The sequence below is a fragment of the Saccopteryx bilineata genome, chromosome 4, assembly GCF_036850765.1.
Source record: "Saccopteryx bilineata isolate mSacBil1 chromosome 4, mSacBil1_pri_phased_curated, whole genome shotgun sequence".
In the NCBI taxonomy this organism is placed as follows: Eukaryota; Metazoa; Chordata; class Mammalia; order Chiroptera; family Emballonuridae; genus Saccopteryx; species Saccopteryx bilineata.
The window spans coordinates 203,339,967-203,359,643 of record NC_089493.1 but is presented as its reverse complement, the minus strand read 5'-3'; the positions used below and the strand labels follow the sequence as shown (position 1 = coordinate 203,359,643).

At 36.4% G+C, this 19,677-nt stretch overlaps 1 protein-coding gene across 3 annotated transcripts in view; it reads right to left on the bottom strand.

Moving 5' to 3' along the window:
* Positions 1–19,677, bottom strand: part of SCAMP1 (secretory carrier membrane protein 1) — a 132,167-nt gene that overhangs the window by 49,653 nt on the left and 62,837 nt on the right. For all 3 annotated transcript variants that reach the window (XM_066273627.1, XM_066273628.1, XM_066273630.1), the window contains 3 exons: positions 9,382–9,480; positions 8,187–8,295; positions 5,659–5,787 (listed from right to left, as the gene is read on the bottom strand). In XM_066273627.1, coding sequence (XP_066129724.1) covers positions 5,659–5,787; positions 8,187–8,295; positions 9,382–9,480 — 337 coding nt within the window. The remainder of the gene's footprint in view (positions 1–5,658; positions 5,788–8,186; positions 8,296–9,381; positions 9,481–19,677) is intronic.

Genomic DNA, 19,677 nt, shown 5'->3' with positions numbered 1-19,677 from the left:
TGTGGTTTCTTATGTATTTGATTTGAAAATGGAGTAAGCACAGAAGAAGGTGTCCTAATACAATGCACTGTTTGGCAAAAATTCTTTTGGCCTTTTCCTAAAGAGCAAGTTACACAGTTAACCCAGAGAAGCACTACCTGAAAATGAGGTATGTCTCTTTATCTAAGGCCCAAAAAGAAAGTAGTTCCTGCCAAGAAAAGAACCAGGACTTGGGAGGAAAAAGATCCTACACTCAGAACTATATTTTTTAGAGTGGGGCTGCACACATCTCACTGAGCAGATTATACACAGATGAGAAGGGTCCTATGCAATCTCATCACCATGACATTTCTAAGCAATAAAATTAGAATCACTGGACTAAAAATAACTAATACAGTAGAAATTTCCAGTGACTATATAATTTATAAGTATTATTCATCTTTTGTGTGTGTGTGGGACAGAGACAGAAAGAAAGACAAAGAGAGGGACAGATAGGGACAGACAGACAGGAAGGGAGAGAGATGTGAAGCATCAATTCTTTGTTGCGACTTCTTAGTTTCCTTAGTTGTTCATTGATTGCCTTCTCATACGTGCCTGGACTGGGGGGTAGGGGAGGCTAGAGCAGAATGAGTGACCCCTTGCTCAAGCCAGCGACCTTTGGGCTCAAGCCAGCGACCATGGGGTCATGTCTATGATCTTACACTCAAGCTGGTGAGCCAGCACTCAAGCCAGATCAGCCTGCACTCATTCCAGCAACCTCGGGGTTTCGAACCTGGGTCCTCTGTGTCCCAGTCCAACACTCTATCCACTGTGCAACCACCTGATCAGGCAAGGATTATTCATCTTAATTGAGTTGTCCATTTTCTTTAAAGTCCTGGGATACAAACTGTGTTTTGGTAAAGAATTAAACTTATTAAAGAAAAAAAGTACATTATGATGCATTTCAACTCCTGTGGCAGGCCTTTCTTCAGTTAACACAAATAGATCTTGGTAAACTCTTATGTTAATAATTTACTTTCCCTGACAAATCAAAAACAAAAAAAATCTGAATAACATATAACTACACTATAATTCTGAAGAACTACATTTACTTGCTATAATTAATAACTTTAAGCACTTTCAAAAATTTATTCACTGTCTGAATTTATTATAGAAAATAAATCTAGCCCTGGCCCATTGGCTTTGCAGTAGAGTGTAAAGCTGGCATGTGGAAGTGCCAGGTTCAATTCTCGATCATGGCACACAGGAGGAGAAACCATCTGCTTCTCCACTCCTCTTCCCTCTTTCCCCTTCTTTCTCTCTCCCCTACCCCTGCCCCCGCAGCTGGCTCAATTGTTAGAGCAAGTTAGCCCCAGGCACTGAGGATGACTCCATGGCCTCACCTCCTGCGCTAAAATAGCTCAGTTGTAGAGCAACAGAGCAGCAGCCCCAGATGGGCGAAGCATTATCCCTATATGGGGCTTGCTGGGTGGATCCTGGTCAGAGCACATGTGGGAGTCTGTCTCTCTGTCCCTTTGCTAAGCTTACTGCCTCTCACTTAAAAAGAAAAAAATTAAATTATTTCAAAAGTTAAAATAATTTTAATATAAATTATCAATACAATAAAAATATACCAACAACTACTTAAATTAAAAATAACTAATGAGTTTGAGCAGGTGGTGGTGCAGTGGATGGAGCGCTAGAGTGGGACACAGAGGACCCAGGTTCAAAACCTCGAGGTCACTGGCTTAAATACTGGCTCACCAGCTTGAGCACCGGGTTGCTGGTTTGAGCATGGGATCACAGACATGACCCCATGGTCATTGGCTTGAGCCCAAAGGTTGCTGGCTTGAAGCCAAAGGCCACTCACTGGCTTGAGCCCAAGGTCACTGGCTTAAGCTCAAGGTTGCTAGCTTGAGCAAGGGGTCACTTGCTCTGTTGTGGTCCCCCGGTCAAGGCACATATGAGAAAGCAATCAATGAACAAATAAGGAGACTAAAAAGCCACAATGAAGAATTGATGCTTCTCATCTCTCTCCCTTCCTGTCTGTCACTCTCTCTTTCTCTCTGTCACTAAATATATAAATAAGAAATGAAAAACCTAGTGAATTTAAATAATTTTAAAATCTTAACAGACATTAAAAACAAACTTTAAAATCTCTTTAATCAAATAAAATTAATAACTAATGAAACAGGACACCTTCTAGGATGCCTCACCCAAATTTGCTCTCATTTAACAACCAGATAAATATACAATCTCTAGAGTAGATGAAAAAGCTCCAGAGGAAAAGATGTAGGTTATAATGATATAATACTACTGAACTAATCAATCTGTTTGTTTCAATTTTTCAGATATAGAAATGCAAGAGTTCTTATAGCCTTAAAATTTCATTCCATTCTATTACCCAAGAATGACTTACTTTATTTCCATTAGGCTTTCTAACTCTCATGAACGCTAGCTTACTAACAAATTTACTCAAAATCTTTTGCCTCAAAATAAAAGGACTCTTAGGACTTAAAAACAGAATTCAAAAAATATTCAATGTTCAGGCCATTCTAACTCAAATATCAACCTTCAGAGAAATAATTTTTAAAAGTTTATTTACTAATCTGCTTAAAACAATATATGGGCCCTGGCCGGTTGGCTCAGTGGTAGAGTGTCGGCCCAGCGTGCAGGAGTCCCAGGTTCGATTCCTGGCCAGGGCACACAGGAGAGGCGCCTATTTGCTTCTCCACCCCTCCCCCTCTCCTTCCTCTCTGTCTCTCTCTTCCCCTCCCACAGCCAAGGCTCCATTGGAGCAAAGTATGCCCGGGCGCTGAGAATGGCTCTGTGGCCTCTGCCTCAGGTGCTAGAATGGCTCTGATTGTGGCAGAGCGACGCCCCAGAGGGGCAAAGCATCGCCCCCTGGTGGGCATGCCGGGTGGATTCCGGTCAGGCGCATGCGGAAGTCTGTCTGACTGCCTCCCTGTTTCCAGCTTCGGAAAAATGAAAAATAAAATAAAATAAAATAAAAAAAAACAATATATGGATATTAGTACATATTTTAAAGTTCACAAAAACTCTTTCAGGTTTAAGTATAAAAATATCAGTTTAAGTTTGTGTAATCTACTTTTCTAAGTGTCTTCTTAGTAACCAACAATTATAATCAGAAAGATACTTATTTGCACTCTGATGAAGAGTAAAATATTTAGGCCTATGTACTAAACAATCAGTCCATTTATAGAGATCAAAAAACATACAGAAAGCCAAGACAATGTGAAATGCATTCCATGTTGCTACTTTCAACCCAATTGCAATCTACTTATTGGACTCCAAGGCAGAACACTAATGAAATATTTAGGCCATTTTGTTTACATGATTTGCAAGTTGAATGACTCTTCTACATATAAAATTTGCTCTATTAAGCAAGCAAAATCTGGTATTAGTGGACCTAAATTTGTACCTATCAATTCTGCTTGTTAAGGTCTGTAATACAATATAGACACCAAACATAAACAGCTTTATAATATCAATAGTATAGTATCTTCTTTACTAATTGGTCTTTACTGTAACTGGCTTATTTTTATTTTTTTCTTTCTGTTTCTTTAAAATCAAAAGTACACTAAAAAAAGGCTGAGATTCACTTCACAATGATATTTCTAATTGCTTCAGTTCCTTTATAAGTAAATTATTCACTTCAATTAAGGTACTTCTGAAAACATAGCTGCATCACATTTGGGTTTTTAAATGTCAACTACTTCTTCATTTTGGTACTAGTTTAACACATAAATCTAGACCAGCGGTTCTCAACCCGTGGGTCGCGACCCCGGCGGGGGTCGAACGACCAAAACACAGGGGTCGCCTAAAGCCATTGACTCTGTGCTTTGAAGTCAAGCTATCTAACTCCAACATTATCTCCTGTGTAATCTTGGGCAAGTTACTCATATTCTCTGTGATTTAGTTTCCTTATCCATAAGACTAGATAACACAGTACCTACTTCATAGTACGGTTACAATTTAATAACAATATATATAAAAATGATTAGCACTGTGACCTGCACAAAGTAAATTCTCAATAAATAGTTATTTATCATTATAATTATCATTACAGTGTGAAAGTATTAGTCAACTCCAAAATCAGTAACAGGTTGACACTTCTTGAAAATAACTTATTTAACTACCTTCTCCTCTATGAAATGTAGAGGCATTACTAAGCTGATACTAGATCTTACTTTGTTTCAGGTAATACTTCTTCAAATCAGAACCTTAACTGGAATCTTGAGCCCTCTTTGAATACAATTAACAGATCTGCCAACTAAACAGAATTGAGAAAAACTATAGCCAACTATATCATTTTTAAGAACCTCAGAAAGTTGTATATTCTAAGACAAAATAGACCTATTTTGAAACAATCAGCACTGATAAAGCAGTAATCATTCAATTAAAAATCACCTTCCCCATTCAATCTCTATTTACTAAATTCTTTATTGAATTATCTTACAACCCCATCCTACCATCAAAATATGTTTTTCACTAAGACAAAGAACTTATATCTAAAATGCTAGGCCAATTTTTGCCCATTAAAAAAAATATTATCTATATATTTCCATATATTAAATTGATTAAATAAAATATGGATTGGTTAACATGTATATACATGGAATCAAAATATTTAATGTTAACAATGTATAACACTGACACTGGGAATTCAGCAAAAGATAAAAGATCAATAATGAAGTATCAAAAATAAAATTAAAATAAGGGTTAAAAATTTACTATCCATAAGGAATTGCTTCTCAGTCCAGAGCAACTACACATATGTGAAGAATGTGCCTAAAAGATTTTGAAGAAAATTACCTCATAGATCTGGAAAGAAACAAAGGCTCCCTAATCAAACAGTAAAAACATAAATCTTCTTCAAGAAGGCACCCTACAAATTATCCATTAACCCAGAGATTGTACAGGTGAAAAGATGTAACAGCTACCTCTCCTACTGATATAACGGTATTAAATAGAACTGAAACTACTGTTTGCAATGAAAATGAAACAGAGTAAATGGGAATTCTGTATAAACACAGCGAACTACTTAACAGCTTGACATTTTCTTTTAGCGTTCCATGACAATTATACTCAAAGCAATGTGAGCATCACAACTTAAAATTTACATCCTAATGTCCTGTTCAATAAAACATGCTGTATTAATTAGGTCCTTTTAACAACAGAAGCATTCATCCCCACTTGAAAATAAAGTGTAAATTGTGTTCAAAGCTATAAGAAACTATAAAAAATATCAGTTTATGATAATATAATATTTTATATCCCTTTTTAAAAATAATCATAATGCTTTAATAGAATTTTAATGACCTTCATTAGCATAAAATAGTATGCATATTTTTTCAAAGCAAATATTGCCCAGATAAGATTTTTCCAAGGAAAAGGAGTTACTGCATAATATTAGTATCTACGTGACAGAGAAGTCCTTTCCTCAAAAGAAGGCCAGTTCTTAAGATAGAGGTTTTCCTCAGCTAAGAACTTAAGATTTTATCACACATAATACAATTTTGAAGTACCCAACTATATATTTCACTATAAAAATTAAAACATTTATAGAAAAGACCAATTAATGATACTATCCTTAATATATGAATTTCAAAAAATAGTTGACTTTGACAATAAAATATAAGCTTTGTTTCACAAACATATAATTTATTCTGTACTCACACATCCACAAGTAGTACATAATCTTTACTGTCTTCTGGAATTCTATAGGAATGTCTACAGAAAAATCCTGATAGAAACAAGGTCCCACAGGAAAATTGCTAGGAAGAGGTGGCCAATTATTTTTTCTGCCTGCAAAATTTAAAAGGAAAATTAGGACAATTATGTGCTGTTCTTATTTTTTTAGTTTCAGAATAAAGAACATTATCCATTGTTTTAGTAGGTGTTTTACAAATATAACAGTGTATTCTAAATTCTTGGAACTCTGAAAGTTAGTCTTTATATTTAAAATTTTTCCCAGAATCACTTTAGAAAACATTAGATGGTAAAGTAATTTTCCAGTGTCATATAATATTTATCAGGAATCATTTATATATTTCCAGTTGAAACAAGAAAAGAAAAAAAAGAGCTTAGGGACACATACCCTGTGACTCTGCCCTAAAAACAAATTTATTTCAGAGTCCCAAGAGTCTGGCTCTCATGTGCAAGGATGCAGTTTTTAATTTCTATAATTTCTTTCTCAGCATCTTATATCTTGCAATATAATTCCTAATCTGTGTGGAAAAGGAAAACTCAGCTTTTGAATATTCTGAGTTTTCTGCCATTAACTCCATGAAAAAACACAAGAGTAACCAACACCAAAGTATTAAATTCAGAGTTCCCAAATTCTCAAAAAAAAATAATTTCCAAATGACATATAAGCAAATTACAAAATTATTGATAAAACATGAAACAGTCTTAAGAAAGATGCTAAGGAATTAAAGCATTTTCAAAAATCTAAAGAGCCTGACCAGGCAGTGGCACAGTAGATAGAGCGTCGGACTGGGTCGCGAAGATCCAGATTCAAAACTCTAATGTCGCCGGCTTGAGCACAGGCTCATCTGGTTTGAGCCCAAGGTCGCTGGCTTGAGCAAGTGGTCACTTGCTCTGTTGTAGCCCCCGGGTCATATGAGAAAAGCAATCAATGAACAACTAAGGTGCTACAACAAAGAATTGATGTTTCTCATCTCTCTCCCTTCCTGTCTGTCTGTCCCTATCCGTCCCTGTCTCTGTCCCTCTCTGTCACCAAAAAAATAAAAAAGAAAAAAAAAATCTAAAGAAAAACCAAATTCAAACCGAAAAGAAAAAAATGTATCTATATTAAAAAATTAGGTTGAAAATAGAGAAGCGGTAGAGGAAATATAAAATTAAAGCAAGAATTCAAACATTAAAAATAGCCATAAAATAACATCTAAAGGCCATTTTCTCATTTTAGATATTATAACCCCACAACTTCTTAAAATTAGATTTTGCATAGATTTTACATATCAGGAAAATGTTCATAGCAGTAAAAAAGCATGACCTATTTCTGATTCCCTAACATGTCTCCATAGTTTATCATTCTTTTCAAATTTCACAGTTTATACATTCTCATGCAAGTCTCATACTATGTGAGAAGCAGCAGAGCACAACAATAAAGAACAAGGCTCTAGAACTAGAAGAGCCTAGCCACTTATATCTAGGAGACCTTGGGCAACTTATTCAACGACATGAAGACTTTTTTCTACATCTGAAAAAGGAGAATAACAACGACACCATCCTTCACAGAATTGTACTGAGGATTAAATATGTAACATACTACAAATCTAACTCTTAATTTCCCACTCTTCGTTACAACCTTTACTAAAATTATCTCTCATAGAAATAACTTGTATAATTAGTTAATACTAAGGAAATACAATAAATTTTAGTTATAGGTATTTCAGAAACACTGATCTCTCAATTACACCTTTAGTTTCTCCTTTTAGAAGTGCTGTCTCTGATGTTGCAAGCAAGAAAATGGCACAGGATAAGTGAGTCCTCAGGAGACCCTGAATTTACACCTTCTAGGATAAGGAAAAAACAGACCATTTATTACTGCTGTCTGTCAGTCCATCACTCTCCCAGATATACTAGCAATGACTTATCTAGCTCTCTTACCTCGTCTAACCAGACACTATTAGCTTTCCCTAAAATACTCCCTTGGTAGTAGTCATAGCTTGAATAGATTTCATAGCTAATAATCAACTCAATCGAGCATTTATTTCTTTAGCATCATTGAAATACCCTAAGCTTCCAAGTCATCACAGACATATTTCTTTAACATGACTGACAGATACATATAGTTGTGAGGACAGGAATAGATCATCTAAAACTAGGCTAATTAAGAGTTAAATGTAGGGCACAATCTCATGCAACTCATAAAGTTTCATTAGTCGCAAAGAGAGACAATAATCAAAGGCACCTGGCCTTAGAATAAACCAAAATTCTCATATTCGAATTCCCTTTCTATGTGATAAGGCTAACACTGTTCTAATCTATCAAAGACTATGCAAATTAGCCAAGATCAAAGAGCTACAGAGTATCAAGTAGAAAAACTGTTGTGTCTGATCTCCTTGCTAAAAGAAGAATGCAGGGCAGAGTTTTGTTCACAAACCAAATGACCTAGAGTCAGTGCAGGCATATTTTCAAGTGTTTCAAGTCACTCTTATGTCAAACATCTTGTATACTACCATGTTGACTGAGGTTCTGCATTTCTCGTTCTCGACGATCTAATTCTGCTGCTTTTCTTTCTAGCTCTTCCTGGCGCTTAAGAAGTTCAGCTTGGGCCAAGGCATGTTCCTAAACAAAAAACAGTAAGTGAACAGGCTGTTATAAGTATAAAATATTGTAACACTGATCTGCTATCTCCTACTCCTCCTTCTACTATGTTAGAAACTTAATTCAGATGCTCTTCCAAAATATAGAAATTCACTAAAAATTACAGTTTCAGAAAATATTATACAGATATTTGACCCATTTAGGTCTTTTGGTTATGAAACCCTTAATGGGAATGTTGGGCACATTAGGACAGGAAAAAATTCTAAGAGTAGTCAGGATATTAAGGTAATTGGGAAAATGAAATTAAGGTGATCTTTGTGCCTAAATGAGTGAACAACAGAGAAAGGAAAGAGTTGAGGAAAATAGACAAATGAAGAAAAGAGCAACCGAATTGGCTCTTATGAGTAGGGTTAAATGGTACAATAAGGTTCCCAAGCAAAAATTTATAATCTCTTATTTTTATAAAATAATGAGGTGAAAGAAGGATATGGTTAAGAAATTTTTGTTTGTTTGTTTGTTTTTTGGTGCAGAGACAGAGAGAGAGAGGGGGACAGATACGGAGGGACAAACAGACAGGAAGGGAGAGAGATGAGAAACATCAATTCTTCATTGTGGTTCCTTAGTTGTTCATTGATTAATTTCTCATACGTGCCCTGACCGGGGGACTACAGCACACCAAGTGACCCCTTGCTCGAGCCAGTGACCTTGGGCTCAAGCTGGTGAGCTTTGCTCAAACCAGATGAGCCCGCACTCAAGCTGACGACCTCGGGGTCTCGAACCTGGGTCCTCCACATCCCAGTCTGAAGCTCTATCCACTGTGCCACCACCTGGTCGGGCAAGAAATTCTGATTTATAAAAATTTCACTATAAAAACTGTACAGCAAGGTAATAGATGAATTCAGTAACTGCTAATCATGGAATAAAGGACATATTAACAGCTGAAAAAGATATATAAGTATTATAGATTCAAGATGTATGAGTATTATAGACTCAAAAGTTAAAAATTAAACAATAAGGAATGCAATGAATAAGAATTATTTTGCTCTGAAAGTAAATGATACTGTTATTGTAATTTCCAATATGAATTTAAATGTAACATAAACTAACCTTTGCAATCTGTGTATAAGCTGGATGTTCTTCTGTTGGTTTCATTATTGCTGGTTGTGTACTGGGTACATTAGGCATTTTTACATTGCCTGGTGGAGGCTAGGAAGATTAAGAAAAGGGCAAATTATATAACAGAGATCCAACTTTAACTTCTTTCAAAAGGCATAATACCAAAAAAAAAGCAAAATGTCAAGAACTGCCTATCTTCCTCTCCTACCTTCTCATAGTCAAGTGTGTGGCAAAAACCTGTTTAAGCTAAGCTCTCCACCTCCATTTTCTCCTTCATTTCTGTACTCTTCAATCTGGGTACTACTACCTCTAATACTTCACCACACACTACTCTAAAATCCCACATGTTAAAAAGAAAACAAACTTTGAGTATTTCTTTTTAGCAAAATATACATAGCACTGAACTAAATGATTTACACCAATGTTAACAATTGAAATATAGAAAAGAAAGGCTCTTAGCATGAGTAACTTTTAGCAGAACTTACTTTCTCTAAAACAAAGAGACTTTTAGCAGAACGTACTTTTTCTAAAAGACTCCCTACCCCTGGCCTTGAGGCTGGTTTCCCAGGTTGTGGCCTTGGATAGTTCTGCAAGGTTGCAGAGGTTCCCAGAATGTTCCTCCTTGAGTTAATCCTATAGATAAACATTGTAAGAGAGCTTGTTTCACTGCTTTGTTTTACTGCTAGGCTTCCCTTCCTCCCCATTCTCCAATCAGCATGTAATTTTGTCTTTAAAAGCTAGCCCCAGACTGTGTTTGAGGTTGCATGATTTGAATGACTTAGGTCGCCATGTGGTCGCAGGCTTTAAAATAAAGACTCCTTAATTTGGCTACTTAATTGTGTGGCAAAACATCTGTGTCTCGCTGTTCTGATACAACACAATCAACTCTTCCCTTTTAAGAAGGCTACATGCAAGTCCCCTAAAAGGATAGTTCTTGATAGAATCCCACTAATACCCCTTGAAAAGAGTTAAGACGGGATACTTCAGATAGATGTAAAATAAACGCACAACCTCCACTTTGCCAATGAGGATCATCAGTATTTGAAAGCTCGAAATTTGTTATAATAAATGTAACAAAATATTACTATTCAGAAAACACAAAGAATGGTTAAAAATCCACAGAAATACAAATGCTAATAGAAAAATGGGCAAAAGAACTGAACAGAGAATACAAAGAAAACAGAAATGGCCAATAAAATTATAAACTCAACCTCACTGGTAATGAAGAAGTGAAAAATGGTGACATATATTTTCACAACCATAAGATAGAAAAACACAAAGCCTGAAATACCAAAATTTGGAATTATAGTACATACACAATGATGTTACATATAAAAATTAAAGCATATAACCAAGATAGCATTTCAAATAAATGCTAGTGGGACAATTATTTAAATGTTTTGGAGGGCGGGAATCAGGTTCCCTTTATCTCTCCAGAATAAATTCCAAATGGATTAAAGTCCATTGTAAAAAAAGAGAGGGAGGGAGGGAGGGAGGGAGGGAGGAAGGGAGGGAGGGGAAAAGTAAAAAGAAAAGATAAAGGAAACTAAAAAGACACTAGAATATAATCTGGTACACACAACAGAAATGATTATCTGACCGTGGATTGGAGAAAAGCCATTCTAAACATTTAGACAAGGTAAAAAGAAAGAAATCATAATGAAAATGTAATATATATGACTACATAAAAATTTAGAACTTTGATAATATAAAGTATTTTATAAGCAAGATTACAGGACAAAATTTAAATAAGTAATAAATGTAAGTCAATTATTTAGTATCTTTCATATGTACAAATTATTAAAAAATAACCTGTTGTAGGGGAAAATGAATTTTTAAAAAATCTTAACAGGCAACTTATAAAAGACAAAAGAAAAATAAACATAAGAAATGTCAACCTTATTAGTAAAGAAATGCAAATTTCACCTAATTATTTTTAAATGATTATTACTATACAATTACCACCACATTTTGGAAAAGATGCAGTAAAATGGATATTCTTACACACTAATAGGAGGAGCATAAACTAATTCATAACTAATCCTGGAGTATAATTTTGCATTATGTGCAAGAGACACAGAAGTATTTCTACCCTATGACCCATAAATAGCTAGTCTTAAAAAATAACTCAAGATATGCACAAATGAGTGTATTTTTAAGATGCTCACTATAGCATTATTTATAAAAGCAAAAAGTTAGAAAGAACCCAACTGTCCTAAATTTGTTTAGATACTTGTGATACATCTATAAAACATACAGTATATTATGCAGGTACAGTATTTAAAAGTTCTGGAAAACATTTAGTAAAATGGGGAAAGCTTATACCAATAATAAATGATAAAACTAAGAGTCCCGCATGCACCTGACCGGGATCCACCAGCATGCCCACCAGGGGGCGATGCTCTGCCCATCTAGGCCCTCACTCCAATGGGACCGGAGCTCATTCCAGCACCTGAAGTGGAGGCCAGGGAGCCATCCTCAGCACCCAGGCCAACTTTGCTCCAATGGAACCTTGGCTGTGGGAAGGGAAGAGAGAGGGAGGAAGGAGTGGGGGAAGGGTGGAGAAGCAGACGGACGCTTCTCCTGTGTGCCCTGGCTGGGAATCGAACCCAAGACCTCCACACACAGGGTCGACGCTATACCGCTGAGCCAACCGGCCAGGGCCTATATATTTTTATTTATTCATTTTAGAGTGAAGGGTGGGGGGGGAGAGGAGCAGGAAGTATCAATTCCCATATGTGTCTTGACCAGGCAAACCCAGGGTTTCAAATCCGCAACCTCAGCGTTAATACGTCGACACTTTATCCACTGCGCCACCACAGGTCAGGCCTCTTTTTCTTTTTATCTCCACTATAATCTGTTGTTACACAAAGAATTATAAATGTTCTGTCCTAACCCAGTATCTCATATTAATAGGCAAAAACACTATAGCTAATCAGTCCTAACTGTTCAACTAAAAAAGCATAGTCCTAAAGTCTCACTCTCTTGGTTTAATGTGTAGCAACAACAAAACAATAATCAAATACAATGCCTGACCAAGTTAGTTTGGCAACATAGTCCAGAAAAAGCACAGAAGAAAGAACCCAAACCAGTTGAAACCTTATTAGAAATTCTTCAGTTTTGAGTGGCAAATGAAGTATTAAGGATGAAGGTTGGGTTAGAGCTAGTAATTGATAGATTTGAGGTCACAACTGTTTGTGGTATGTCAATGATGAGAAATGCTGGAAAGGTACAAATTTCTAAGAGCAGATATCAAGGATAGCTGTAATCCTGATAATTTCCTCAAATTTGCAGACATCAGTAGATTTCTGTTCAGCTCTGGGATCCAGTATTTTCTTCAACCACAACATACTTAATTAGCCACCTCAAGCCAAGTACAGCTATTGTCATAATATTTTTTTAAGACTTTATTTATTCATTTTAGTGAGGAGACAGAGAGAAAGAGAGGGAAGGGAGGAGCAGGAAGCATCATTTCCCGTATGTGCCTTGACCAGGCAAGCCCAGAGTTTTGAACTGGTGACCTCAGCATTCCAGGTCGATGCTTTATCCCACTGCGCCACCACAGGTCAGGCTGTTGCTATTATATTAAGGACCTATTCTGATGATTGCTCCTTGTTCTTTTCCAACTGCTTACTCCTACACATATGAGTAAAAAAAAAAAAAAAAATTAACGAATCCACTCAAGACTTCTATTTCTGGCAACATAGCAGACAACGCATTGTAGTGAACCCCCAATATGTAACACCTAAAAATGAGAGATCAAGTTTTATTTAAATAATATTTTAAATACATAACTTAGCTGACAGGAAATCCTGGGATGGCAGAAAGTAAAAAAAACTGCAAATCCAAACAAAGAAGAGCCTTGACCTTGATGTCATGCCATTCACAAAATCACTAGGGTTTAATAAGTTGGAGAAAAAAATTGAGAAGCCATGCAAGCTAAAATCAATCTGACGCACCTCCATAAAGCCAGGTCTCCCTACAAAAGTATCATAATATGCTCGGCCCTAACCAAGTAGCTCAGTTGGTTAGAGTGTCATCCCAACATGCCGAGGTTGCAAGTTCGATTCCCAGTCAGGGTACATAAAAGAATTAACAAATGAATGCATAAATAAGTGGAACAACAAATCGATGTCTCTCTGTGTCTCTCTCTCTTTCCTTTTCTCTCTCTGTAAAAATCAATATTTTTTTTTCTCTTTTATAATAAATTTTTATTAATGGTAATGGGATGACATTAATAAATCAGGGTACATATATTCAAAGAAAACATGTCTAGGTTGTTTATTCATTAAATTATGTTGCAAACCCCTCGCCCAAAGTCAGATTGTCCTCCGCCACCCTCTATCTATCTAGTTCTCTGTGCCCCTCCCCCTCCCCCTAACTCTCTCCCTCCCTCCCTCCCATGTCCTCCCTCCCCCCACCCTTGGTAACCACCACACTCTTGTCCATGTCTCTTAGTCTCATTTTTATGTTCCACCAATGTATGGAATCATGTAGTTCTTGTTTTTTTCTGATTTACTTATTTCACTCCTTATAATATTATCAAGATCCCACCATTTTACTGTAAATGATCTGATGTCATCATTTCTTATGGCTGAGTAGTATTCCATAGTGTATATGTGCCACATCTTCTTTATCCAGTCTTCTATTGAAGGACTTTTTGGTTGTTTCCATGTCTTGGCCACTGTGAACAGTGCTGCAATGAACATGGGGCTACATGTGTCTTCACGTATCAATGTTTCTGAGGTTTTGGGGTATATACCTAGTAGAGGGATTGCTGGGTCATAAGGTAGTTCTATTTGCAGTTTTTTGAGGAACCACCATACTTTCCTCCATAATGGTTGTACTACTTTACAGTCCCACCAACAGTGAATGAGGGTTCCTTTTTCTCCACAGCCTCTCCAACATTTGCTATTACCCGTCTTGTTGATAATAGCTAATCTAACAGGAGTGAGGTGGTATCTCATTGTAGTTTTGATTTGCATTTCTCTAACAACTAATGAAGCTGAGCATCTTTTCATATATCTGTTGGCCATTTGTATCTCTTCCTGGGAGAAGTGTCTGTTCATGTCCTCTTCCCATTTTTTAATTGGATTGTTTGTTTGTTTGTTGTTGAGTTTTATGAGTTCTTGTAAATTTTGGATATTACGCCCTTATCAGAGCTGTTGTTTGAAAATATCATTTCCCATTTAGTTGGCTGTCTATTTTGATATCAGTTTCTCTTGCTGAGCAAAAACTTTTTATTCTGATGTAGTCCCATTCATTTATCTTTGCCTTCACTTCTCTTGCCATTGGAGTCAAGTTCATAAAATATTCTTTAAAACCCAGGTCCATGAGTTTAGTACCTATGTCTTCTTCTATTTACTTTATTGTTTCAGGTCTTATATTTAGATCTTTGATCCATTTTGAATTAATTTTAGTACACGGGGACAGGCTGTAGTCGAGTTTCATTCTTTTGCATGTGGCTTTCCAGTTTTCCCAACACCATTTGTTGAAGAGGCTTTCTTTTCTCCATTGTGTGTTGTTGGCCCCTTTATCAAAGATTATTTGACCATATATATGTGGTTTTATTTCTGGGCTTTCTATTCTGTTCCATTGGTCTGAGTGTCTATTTTTCTGCCAATACCATACTGTTTTGATTATCGTGGCCCTATAATATAGTTTAAAGTCAGGTATTGTAATGCCCCCAGCTTCATTCTTTTTCCTTAGGATTGTTTTGGCTATTCGGGGTTTTTTATAGTTCCATATAAATCTGATGATTTTTTCTTCCATTTCTTTTTTTTTTTTTTTTTTTTTTTTTTTTTTTGCATTTTTCTGAAGCTGGAAACAGGGAGAGACAGTCTGACAGACTCCCGCATGCGCCCGACCGGGATCCACCCGGCACGCCCACCAGGGGGCGACGCTCTGCCCACCAGGGGGCGATGCTCTGCCCATCCTGGGCGTCGCCATGTTGCGAACAGAGCCACTCTAGTGCCTGAGGCAGAGGCCACAGAGCCATCCCCAGCGCCCGGGCCATCTTTGCTCCAATGGAGCCTCGGCTGCGGGAGGGGAAGAGAGAGACAGAGGGGAAGGCGCGGCGGAGGGGTGGAGAAGCAAATGGGCGCTTCTCCTGTGTGCCCTGGCCGGGAATCGAACCCGGGTCCTCCGCACGCTAGACCGACGCTCTACCGCTGAGCCAACCGGCCAGGGCCCACTTCCATTTCTTTAAAAAATCTCATAGGGATTTTGATGGGAATTGCATTAAATTTGTATATTGCTTTGGGTAATATGGCCATTTTGATTATATTTATTCTTCCTATCCAAGAACAAGGAATATTTTTCCATCTCATTGTCTTTTTCGATTTCCCTTAACAAAGCTTTGTAATTTTCATTATATAGGTCCTTTACGTTCTTTGTTATGTTTATTCCTAGGTATTTTATTTTTTTTGTTGCAATCGTGAAGGGGATTATTTTTTTGAGTTCGTTTTCTAATATTTCATTGTTGGCATATAGAAAGGCTATGGACTTTTGTATGTTAATTTTGTATCCTGCGACCTTACTGTATTGGTTTATTGTTTCTAATAATCTTTTTGTGGAGTCCTTCGGGTTTTCGATGTATAGGATCATATCATCAGCAAAAAGTGATACCTTTACTTCTTCTTTTCCGATATGGATGCCTTTTATTTCTTTGTCTTGTCTGATTGCTCTGGCCAGAACTTCTAGCACCACGTTAAATAAGAGTGGAGAGAGTGGACAACCCTGTCTTGTTCCTGATTTAAGGTAGAAAGTCCTCAGTTTTATGCCGTTTAATAGGATGTTGGCTGATGGTTTATCATATATGGCCTTTATCATGTTGAGATATTTTCCTTCTATACCCATTTTGTTGAGAGTCTTAACCATAAAATTGTGTTGTATTTTATCAAAAGCCTTTTCTGCATCTATTGATAATATCATGTGGTTTTTGTTCTTTGTTTTGTTGATATGGTGTATTACGTTAACCGTTTTGCGTATGTTGAACCATCCTTGAGATTCTGGGATGAATCCCACTTGATCATGATGTATTATTTTTTTAATATGTTGTTGTATTCGGTTTGCCAGTATTTTGTTTAGTATTTTAGCATCTGTATTCATTAGAGATATTGGTCTGTAGTTTTCTTTCTTTGTGCCATCCTTGCCAGGTTTTGATATGAGGGTTATGTTGGCCTCATAGAATGTGTTTGGAAGTATTGCTTCTTCTTCAATTTTTTGGAAGACTTTGAGTAGAATAGGAACCAAGTCTTCTTTGAATGTTTGATAGAATTCACTAGTATAACCGTCTGGGCCTGGACTTTTATTTTTGGGGAGGTTTTTAATAGTTTTTTCTATTTCCTCCTGCTGATTGGTCTGTTTAGGCTTTCTGCCTCTTCATGACTCAGTCTAGGAAGGTTGTATTGTTCTACGAATTTATCCATTTCTTCTAGATTATTGTATTTGGTGGCATATAATTTTTCATAGTATTCTACAATAATTCTTTGTATATCTATGATGTCTGTGGTGATCTCTCCTGTTTCATTTTGGATTTTATTTATTTGAGTCCTGTGCCTTTTTTCCTTCATGAGTCTTGCCAAGGGTTTGGCAATTTTGTTGATGTTTTCAAAGAACCAGCTCCTTGTTTTATTGATTTTTTCTATAGTTTTTCTGTTCTCTATTTCATTTATTTCTGCTCTGATTTTTATTATCTCCTTTCTTCGGCTGGTTTTGGGTTGTCTTTGTTCTTCTTTTTCTAGTTCCTTAAGGTGTGAAGTTAAGTGGTTTACTTCGGCTCTCTCGTTTGTTCATATAGGCCTGAAGTGATATGAGCTTTCCTCTTATTACTGCTTTTGCTGCATCCCAGAGATTCTGATATGTCGTATTTTCATTTTCATTTGTCTGTATATATCTTTTGATCTCTGCGCTTATTTCTTCTTTGACCCATTCATTTTTTAGAAGTATGTTGTTTAGTTTCCACATTTTTGTGGGTTTTTCCCCCTCTTTTTTGCAGTTGAATTCTAGTTTCAAGGCTTTATGATCAGAAAATATGCTTGGTACAATTTCAATTTTTCTAAATTTGCTGATATTGTCTTTGTGGCCTAACATATGGTCAATTCTTGAGAATGTTCCATGTACACTAGAGAAAAATGTATACTCTGTCGCTTTGGGATGAAGTGTCCTGTAGATGTCTATCATATCCAGGTGTTCTAGTATTTTCTTTAAGGCCACTATGTCTTTGTTGATTCTCTGTTTGGATGACCGATCTAGAGCCGTCAGCGGTGTATTGAGGTCTCCAAGTATGATTGTATTTTTGTTAGTTTTTGTTTTAAGGTCAATAAGTAGCTGTCTTATATATTTTGGTGCTCCTTGGTTTGGTGCATATATATTAAGGATTGTTATGTCTTCTTGATTCAACTTCCCCTTAATCATTATGAAATGACCATTTTTGTCTCTGAGTACTTTTTCTGTCTTGTAGTCAGCATTATTAGATATGAGAATTGCTACACCTGCCTTTTTTTGGGTGTTGTTTGCTTGGAGTATTGTTTTCCAGCCTTTCACTTTGAATTTGTTTTTATCCTTGTTGCTTAGATGTGTTTCTTGTAGGCAGCATATAGTTGGATTTTTTTTTTAATCCATTCTGCTACTCTGTGTCTTTTTATTGGTAAGTTTAATCCATTTACATTTAGTGTAATTATTGACACTTGTGGGTTCCCTACTGCCATTTTATAAATTGCTTTCTGTTAGTTTTGTATCTAGTTTGATTCTTCTCTTTTGTTTTTCTATCATTTGTTTTTGTTTGTTTGTGTTCCATACTTCTTTCCTCTGTTGCTACCTTTTTTAAGTCAAGTGTTTTTGTGGTGGTTATTTCAAGGGTGGTTACCATTAAGTAATGAAAAGGGTACCTACCATATTCATTGTAGTACCCTATCTTATAAGTATTTCTGCACTTCATCGTCCTTTGCTACTGTTAATCTCCATCCTCTCCCCCCTTTTTTTCCTTTGTTGTCACAGTTTAAGTTTGGTTTTATTGTGTTCTTGGTGGAGCTGTTACTTGTGGTGTTGTTTTCTTTTGTTCTTTGAATCTGGTTGGAAAACCCCCTTTAATATTTCCTGGAGTGGGGGCTTTCTGTTGATGAATTCTCTCATCTTTTCTGTATTTGTGAATGTTTTTATATCTCCTTCATACTTGAAGGATAGCTTTGATGGGTATAGTATTCTTGGCTGAAAGTTCCTCTCTTTCAGGGCTTTAAATATTGGGGTCCACTCTCTTCTAGCTTGTAGAGTTTCTGCTGAGAAATCTGATGATAATCTAATGGGCCTTCCTTTATATGTTGTACTCTTCTTTTCCCTGGCTGCCTTGAGAATTTTTCTTTGTCATTGGTTTGTGTCATCTTTATTATGATGTGCCTTGGAGTGGGTTTGTTGGGGTTAAGAAAACTCGGTGTTCTGTTTGCTTCTTGAATTTGAGGCTTTAGTTCTTTCCACAGGCTTGGGAAGTTCTCGTCTATTATTTGTTTGAGTATATTCTCCATTCCATTTTCTTTCTCTTCTCCCTCTGATATACCTATTATTCTTATGTTATTCTTTCTGATGGAGTCAGACAATTCCTGTAGGGCTTTCTCGTTTTTTATTATTTTTGAGTCTCTTTCTTCTTCTCTCTGTTGTGCCTCAAGTTGTTTTTCTTCTATTTCACTAATCCTATCTTCAATCTGGGCTGTTCTGTTAGCTAAGCTTGTTACCTCGTTTTTCAGCTCGTGAATTGAGTTTTTCATTTCTGTTTGATTTGTTTTTATAGTTTCAATTTCCTTGGTAATATATTCTTTGTGTTCATTGAGTTGTTTTCTGATCTCCCTATATTGCCTTTCTGTGTTTTCTTGTATATCTCTGAGTATTTTTAAGATTTCTATTTTAAATTCTCTGTCATTTAGCTCCAAGGCTTCCAATATGTTAAGTCTTTTCTCCATAGATTTTTCCACATCTATTTGTGTTACCTCTCTTTCTTTTGTATCCATAATATTCGATTTCCTCTTTCTTATCGGCATCTGAGGGTGGTCTTGTTGATAGCACTAATTAGAATTAATAATGAGTAAAAAGTAAAAAAAATAAAAAAAGAAAAAAAAAAAAAAAGGTAAAACACCCCCCCAAAAAAACAGTAATAATTTATTATTTCCCCCTTTTTTCTTTCTTCTCTTTCCCTCCTCTTCCCTCCTCAGGGAAGTATCGTGCCTATAATGGAGGGCCTGATTTGGGGTGAAGAGTTCAAGGGGCAAAAAAATGGAGTAGGGACCTACTAAATGC